The following is an 8,836-nucleotide window of genomic DNA, read 5'->3' on the forward strand; positions in this document are numbered from 1 at the left end:
CTACTCTAGGACATACTAATATGGCACTGTCTATAATTCAGAAAATAGCTTCCTATCAAACACCAACTGTGTAGGTACCTTGATTTGCATTTCCAGCTTCAGAGTTTTGCTATTGATAAACCACCTAGTCTATGATTGTTACAGCAGCTCTAATTAGGACATTTAACCTGAAGACTATTAAAAAGAAAACATCAGTGGCTGGAGAGATGGCTCAGAGGTTAAGAGCACAGGCTACTCTTCTAGAGGACTGGGATTCAATGAACCCATATGGTGGCTCACAACCTCTGCAACTTGAGTTCTAGGAAATGTGACCCCCATCTTCTGGCCTCCAAATGCACCAGGCATGTAAGTGCTTTACATACATGCATGCAGGCAAAACACCTATAACACATAAAATAAAATTAAAAACTTAAAACAACAACAAAAACACTGTTTTGAGAGGGTTGTAGGAAAGTAATGTCTTTAAGGGAACTGAAGTTTTGCTTTAAGTCAGGGGATTGAGAATGTTAAAGGAGATTAGTGATTGTGGTGTCAGAGTTCTAGAAGCATTGATATGTTGATAGTTACATAGCAAAGGACATTAAGTGCTGTGTGAAGGTACACTGCAAAGACTACAGTGCTCTAGAAAGCACATAACCTAGATGATGACAATGAACAGTGGACAGGTAAGAAAGGGTAGACATATTCCCAAATGTGGCTGGGTCTTAAGGGTGTTTAAAGTTAACAACAGTGATTTGAACCTGTGTTTGTGCATTTTTTTCTTTTACTACAAAGATAAAACATGTACTATATAGTGGATACCAGTGAGATCTAAGATATCTGCTATATATGCCTCCTCTTACACAGAAATTTGCTCAAATTTTGGGTTTTGATGGTCTAATTTGTTTACATAGTGTGTCTATGGTGATCAAAGCCATGTTTTGAGGCACTATCAAACTGGAAGGTGGTATAGCACATAAGTTGGTATACATGTTTTATAGTACATAAGTTGGACAGATTAAGAAATTTTTGTCATTCTCACTGCTACAGAACACAATGAGTTCTTATAAATTAGATTAGTGTGCTTATAAATGTAATCCCAGAAAGGTCCCTGTCCACTTTTTATATCCCAATATAAACTAGCAAGACACAGTCTGTGGATCAGAAAGTAGTTTCTCATCAGCCACCAAATAGCAATCCAGACAAAGCTAGAAATTTCAGATTGGGGCAACAATCAGATGATGTCCTTTAAATATGTTTCAATGGTAGAGACCTTTTATATGTTATTATTGTTCAATCTCACAATTCCTTCTGAAATAAGCATTTAATGTGTTACTAACAATGTGCTGAACTATACTTCTTCAAACATAACAAAAATTTTATGTTTTTGAAAATATAATTTTGTCACTAGATCAATGAGTATATTAGAATTATGTCCACTAACTAGAGCAATAAGATTCTTGTAAACAAGCCAATTCTTCACAGCTCAAAATTGCAATATACAACTCTGTCATTCTTCACCTTTTTATACTTTGATTGCAAGTTTTGAGGGGTGATTTTATAAAATTTAAGTGTTCATTACATGAAAAATAATTTATGTAATAAAATATATATTTCTAACAATTTGAAATGTCAAGTCTTTGTCATATTATTTAATTTTTACATTTATCTTGTGATATATATATATATATATAATTTATACCTATTATGAAGCAAAATTCTAATTTGATATCCTTGCTAAAATGTTGACAATTAGTATTTTAGTAATGCTTATTTAATTGTCTACCATTATCCATTGATTATCATAGTTTTGTTTATTGTCTAGTAGGTTCTGTTATTTTGTGCATTTTCATCTATTTTTCCTATACCTTCTTTTATTTCTCTCCCTGCTAATTATTGTTGCTTTATGTTATATTATTAGGTAGAGAAGCTCTCCACTTTCAGTCTCATTTGTGAGATTCTTTCATTTCTAGGACACCCCACACACACACACACACAAAAGCACAGAATCAACTAACCTGGGGTCATAGAGGCTCACAGAGAATGTACTGCCTACAAGAGAGCTTGCATGGGACTGACCTAGGCACTCTGCACATATGTTACAGTTGTATAGCTTGGTCTTCTTGTAGGACTCCTAACAGTCAGAGCAGGGGCTGTCTCTGACTCCATTAAGTGCTTCTGGGACCCTTTCCTCCTACTGGTTTGCTCATCCAGCCTTCGTAGGAGAGGAGGTGCCTAGTCTTGCTGCAACTTGATATGCCATGGCTGATATACATGGGAGGCTTGCACTTTTCATACTAGAAAGCAGGAGAAACGGATGCATTGAGTGGAGGAGGGTTGTTGCAGGGAGAGACTAGAAGAAGGGGAAACTGTGATCAGGCTGGAAAAGATAATTGATTAATAAAATAAAAAGGACTAGTTTGGGTCAATATTTTCAGGACTTTCATGTTTATAAAATAATTTTATATTTTTGTTACAATGTGCCTGTATTCTTATTCTTTTGTCAAAAGACATTTTGTTATCTGAAAACAAGACTATGATTGAAATATTTATTTTAGTATCTAAAATATTGTAGACATAAAGACAGGAAACACAGCTTATTTATGTTTATATTTAGTAAGGATCTCCAGCAAGAATAAAATAGCATTCATGTATGTATGAAGGCATTATATTGCTGACTATACTTCTGCATTACATTAGTTTAATGTTATTTCTGCAACAGTTATTTCATACTTCTATTTTATAGAAATGTACTGTGAAGTTATGGGATTATGAAAAATATTAAAGAGGAATGAAACATCTCTCTGACATTAATAGACTCATATACTTCTTGATGTGATAGAGATATAGCTTTGCCTTAAAAAATGTGAAGGTGTTACTAGTTATTCTCTTGACATTTAGAAACTGCTTCTCTTATGTACCTATTGCTTAAAGAGTATAGTATAGTACTATGGACAAAAAATGGCAAGAGTCAATAAAATTATACATACAATAGTCTCTATAGTTCTAAAGGTCATAGACTAGTATAAAAACAAATGCAATGATGATGTAATATGTGTTATTTTTATAGAATTTATACAAAATACTCTGAGATAATAATGAAGGAAGTAATTATTTTTGATGATAGATAGATGTTACAAATGAACATAGCTTTAAGCTAGATATCTAAGAGTGAATAGAAATTTAGCAGAGTGAACCTATCAAGAGTGAGACTTGCTGGGCAGTGGTGGTGCATGCCTTTAACCCCAGTACTTGGGAGGCAGAGGCAGGTGGATCTCTGTGAGTTCCAGGCCAGGCTGGTCTACAGAGTGATATCCAGGAGAGGCACCAAAACTAAACAGAGAAACCCTGTCTCGAATAAACAAAAAAAAAAAGAAAGAAAGAAAAAAGAAAAAAAAAAGTGTGAGACTTAACATGAGTATTAATTTGTTTAAGAAGTACCAACTGCTTCCTAAATCTTCGAGGGCTAACTCTAGCTACTAGAGTCAAGCAATGTAAATATTGGCAAAACCCAATCCCTTATTAAATCCATATCCTAGTCAAAGTAACATATATGAAACCATCAAGGGAATGTAATCTGATTGCAGTTAGTAAATGTGCTCTATACACGATAATGGAAAGAGTGTTCTGGAGTGACTGTGAATGGTAGGGCACTATCTTTTTTCTGAAGTATTAAAATATTATACTTTTATATAAATATTTCTTTGATATAATTTCTGATCTTGATCATCTGAAAGGATGATCTTTTTATACAGACAAATAGAAGCAATATGTTCTAGAATTCTATTTTTTTTTTTTTTTTTTGGTTTTCCGAGACAGAGTTTCTCTGTGTAGCTTTGTGCCTTTCCTGGAACTCACTCTGTAGCCCAGGTTGGCCTTGAACTCACAGAGATCTGTCTGCCTCTGCCTCCTGAGTGCTAGGATTAAAGGCATGTATCACCACTGCCTGACTAGAATTCTATTTTTTAAGAAATTTTTTTATTCATTTTACAGACCAATCACAGATCCCCCTCCTTCCTCCTCCCAACTCCCCAAAGCCTTTCCCCCTCAACCCACTCTCCATTTGCTCTAAAATTCTATTTTTTAAGAAATTTCTTATTCATTTTGGTAGGGCACTATCTTAAATAGAATGATTATGTGAAGCCTCTAAATAAATAAGAGGAATAATGCAATAAAAGATTATGGAGAAGAGCATTAGTGGGAAGAAGGGATATCAAGTGAAAGGCTGATAGAAAAACAGTAATGAGCAAATCACTTCCCATTATTAGAGATGTATAGAGATTTAAGAATTAAAATAAACACCTCTAAATTATTTCTTTTCATCTATTATTAATGCAAATTATATGGTTGCAAGTGAAAGTCCCTGTGGATAGGAAAAAACTACAATCCTTTGAAAGATTAAAAAGATGTCTTTCATGATAGACTAAGTGTAATGTGGTTGTGCTTTTAATCATGTCATGTGGAAGCATTCTCCAGCCTCCAGTAATTTGTAGACATTGTTGATCCCACTATCAAGTACCTTTACTTTAATTTCTGAGGAGGAGATAATTTTTGTATACTAAGTTCAGAGAATAACATATTTTCAGTTTGAGCTAATAGGGCTTCTGGAAGAGAAGCTATAAAGATGAAAAATAATTAAATTCTTATAACAACTTTATCTCTCCCAAATTTTCCTCATTTAGCTATTTCTCTTATTTGTTCAACTAGGATAAAATATTTTGTAAGTACAGTTTTATAAGCAATAGGGATAATAGTTCATATATGCCAAGGAGAATAAAATCATTTTTTTTCTTTCAAACTTTGATCTTTACAGGTATGACTATTTGGCTTCCTATGGAGGCAGAGCAACAGGAAAAATGATAGGACAGATGCCTGTGAAGGAGGCAGACAGCATAGACCCAGGACTGAGCAATGTCAACAGACTGCCCCTGGGATTTCCAAGGCCAATCATCCAGGCAAGTTCCCCATACCAGAACAATAAGTATTCATTACCTTCCCAAGGATCTCAGTCCCAAGGATTTCAACAGCTTAGCAAAATCTCACCAAACAATTCATCTACTGATATGAAAACCTTTAACTATCAATTGTCAAATGTCAGTAATGACACCCAACAATCCAAAATCAGCAATCCCCAACCAAATGTGTCAAATTCTATTCGCCCACAATTCAATTGCACACAATCAATTCAAGACAAAATGATGGTGAATAGAGCCACCAGCTCTTCTCAGCTGACTCCACCAATAATGACAGAAGCAGAAGAGAAATCCTGCAATACATGGAAGAATATTAGAAAATCATATGTACAGAAAAAGGTGCCAGTTCGAAAAGTGTCTCAATTTGTTCCTGATCAAACACCTGAGAGGAAAAGAACAACCCCTCTCAACCATGGACATGCCTTCCAAAAGTCAAAGCCAATCAATGGTATCCACACTTGGTCATATAGGGACAGAGTGATTCACCTATTGGCACTGAAAGACTACAAGAAATCTGAACTTCTTGTTCAACTGCAAAAAGATGGCATCAAAATAAATGACACCAATTTTCTTGGAAAAATACTGCTGCAGGTGGCTAATTTGAATGCCACTACTTTGTCATATACTTTAAAAGACAGTATCTTCAAAGAGGTCCAGAGAGATTGGCCTGGTTATAATGAGGTAGACAAGCAGTCATTGGATTTGGTGCTTTCCAGAAAACTGCGACCGTTTCATAAAACTACCAAGGCCACTCCTTGCAAAGAATCATCTATAGTTTCTAAAATAGATGATGCATCATCCTCAAAGGATCATTTTCACTACTTGTCTAGTATTGACACTTTAATGAAAAACAAAGGTGGACTCTTTCCCCCTAAATCTGCTGTACAGTTAACATCAAATGACCAAGTAAGTGGTAACAGTGAGAAATCTTTAATTCTGCCATGTTCTGCAACTGCTACCAAATGCATCCCTTTACCATTGCCTACCTCCCATCTGCCAATATCAAATTCACCACTGCTCATGAAATGCAGCCATAATGTTTACAGTACTCCAGAAAGATCTGGGACTCAAAATCCATCTGACAGCATCAATCATGATAGTGGCATGTTTGAAAGAGAGATGAATAAACACACTTCTTTTGAAGCTTCATCTTGTGTTTCAGTTCAAAAAAAGTATTCAAAGCCAATAGAAATACAGAATTTCATGCCTGAGAAGTTCAAATGTACATTTGCAAAGCGAAAAACAACCATTCCAAATTGCATCGCCAGCCCAATGGAGAAACAGAAGATAGAATTTAAAAAACAAGATGAAATTATGAAGTCAACTTCCAACAAGGAAGTTAAAAAAGTTTTCCCTGACTCTGGGAAGACATATTTTACACCTGGGACTCCAGATTATTTGGCTAACTATTCCATCATAGTTTCCTCTGACCAACGTCAGAGTTATGAGAAGGAATTCAGGGCAGATTATAATGAATATCAGGCCATGTACAACAAGATACAGATTTCATGCACACCAATCATTGATTTAGATTCAGAAAGAAAGGCCTTTTCTGCAGCATCAAAAGAATATCAAGATATTACTAAAAAAATTTCAGTAGCTTATCAGAAAATGCGACAGCTTAATCCTAAATTTTGTGAAGAAAAAGATAGATGTGTGTTTCTTTACAACAAGCTGGTTTATATTAAAAAGTTAATAAATGATTTTGACCAGCAAGAAGTAAATTCAACACAATAATGGAAGGTTTGAACAAGAATAAACGTCGCTCATTGAAATTCCAGATAACTTGCTCTAAAATTCTAAAGGGATGGCACTTGCAAGTGTTTTGAAACTTGTAACAATATTTAAATTTAGTTTGTTTTTTTATAATTTTTTTTTGCATTCTTACAATTCTGAAGCTTCATTTTATGATTCTTTAACCTCCAATATTTGTGCTTCCAGTACATATTTCATAATGTTATGAACCAAATGTCTATGAAATAAAATTGTACACATATAAAAATAAAATGAGCAAGTTGAAATACTTTTGGATAAGCAGTCTCTCTTCTTGGACAGTCTTAATTCAAGTTAATTATTCAAACAGAGGTTTAGAACTTTACACCTAATACTGCTTCATATCTTGGGAAAGCACCAGTTACAGTCAAATACCTAAAGATTTTGAACTATGGGGGATGTCTTAGAGTTAATGTTGCCATCATGAAACACCATGACTAACACAAATTGAGGAGGAAAGTGTTTATTTGGCTTATGTTTCCAAATCACTGTTGGTCAGCAAAGGAAGTCAGGACGGGAACTCAGACAGGTCAGGAACCTGGAGGCAGGATCTGATACAGAGGTCATGGAGGAGTGCTATTTACTGGCTTGCTCTTATGGCTTTGCTCAGCCTGCTTTCTTATAGAACCCAGGACCACCAGCCTAAGGATGACCACACCCACACACAATGGACTGGGCCCTCCCCCCATGAATCACTAATTGAGAAAATGTATACATTCTGATCTTATGGAAGCATCTTCCCAATTGAGGGTCTCTACTCTCTGATGACTCTAGCTTGTATTATGCTGACATAAAACTAGCCCATACAAGGATTTAAATTATTTGTATTCAAAATACTACTGCCATTCAAATAAAATGCCTTGTATTTACAAATCTGAATTCTGAAATGTTTCCCCAAAGTTGCATCCTTTAGTTAATGTTTGTATCTACCATCCAAAAGAAAATTGATACATACCAAAGAAAGTAAATAATCATTATATAGTCAAGGAAACCTATTAAGAAAACAAGCAATTGTGAACTCATTACCAAGTTTAGGAGTAAGCACACTTTCACCACCACTGAAACAACCATGGTGTGGCTCTAATCTAGTTTGTTTCTCTCAAGGTTGTGAACATTCCTCAAGTTTATACTGATCTTTGTTTTCCTTTTAATACATCTGTTGTGATTTAATTTGAAATGTCCCTCAAAAACTCACATTTTGAATGCTTCTTCCTCAGACAAGTAGTGCTATATTGGGAAGCTGTGGAAACTTAATAAGAGTCAAAACTGACCTTGTAGATATAGGTCATTAAGGGTGGTCCTTTAAAAGTTACCGAGTCCTTGGTTCCTGTCTAGCTCTGCACTTGCTGGATCATCATTACATGAACAGCATCTACCACATAGTTTAACTGCTGGGAATAGAATGTCTCTGCCATTGTTGCTGCACCATGATGGAATAAAACTGTGAACCCAAATTAACATTTTTCTCTTAATTTTTTTTCTGTCAGGTAATGTGTTCACAAAGATACAAAATTAAATAATATAACACATGTTTAGAAGCATCCTGAAAATTATCATTCACACTTTTTTCAGTTTTTGTTGAAAATAGGTTCTTTTCTCATAATACATCTGAACCACAATTTCCCCTCCCTCTTCTCCTCCTACCTCCCACCTCCCTTCTCCCCCAGATCCACACCTCCTCCATTTCCCCTTCAGAGAAGAACATGCCTCTAAAACATGCTAGACAGACAAGACAAAACAAGATACCATATGACAAGGTGAAAGTCTTCATATCAAGGCTTTATAAGGCAACCCATTATAAATATGCTGTTATAATACACAGTTGTTAGCTCTGACTTTCAACCAATCTTACAGACTAGGATTTATACTATTTTGTTTTCTTTGTTGAGACAAGCTTTCTCTGTGTAACAGACCTGGCTGTCCTGGAAATTGCTCCATAGAGCAGGTTGGGCTCAGACTCATAGAGATCCACCTGCCTCTGCCTCCTGAGTGCTGGGATTAAAGACCTGTGCCACTGCTGCTCAGTTTATACTTTATTTAAAAAAGATCCCTTATTATTTCAGCGTGTATCTTTTAACACTGTAATCTTAAGATTCTATCACAGGAATGAT

General features: G+C 35.3%; 1 protein-coding gene across 1 annotated transcript; it reads left to right on the forward strand.

Moving 5' to 3' along the window:
• Positions 1 to 4,835: 4,835 nt before the first annotated feature.
• Positions 4,836 to 6,689, forward strand: LOC128117788 (RNA polymerase II elongation factor ELL2-like). The gene has a single exon (XM_052750135.1). It carries the CDS (start codon positions 4,836 to 4,838, stop codon positions 6,687 to 6,689), a length of 1,854 nt encoding a protein of 617 aa, XP_052606095.1.
• Positions 6,690 to 8,836: the final 2,147 nt, after the last annotated feature.

This window comes from Peromyscus californicus, unplaced genomic scaffold, assembly GCF_007827085.1.
Source record: "Peromyscus californicus insignis strain IS unplaced genomic scaffold, ASM782708v3 Scaffold_10__1_contigs__length_136768540, whole genome shotgun sequence".
In the NCBI taxonomy this organism is placed as follows: domain Eukaryota; kingdom Metazoa; phylum Chordata; class Mammalia; order Rodentia; family Cricetidae; genus Peromyscus; species Peromyscus californicus.

What these genes read in the sequence shown, in the direction of transcription:
- LOC128117788 (XM_052750135.1), top strand. Translation starts at nt 4,836, where the DNA reads ATGATAGGACAGATGCCTGTGAAGGAGGCAGACAGCATAGACCCAGGA.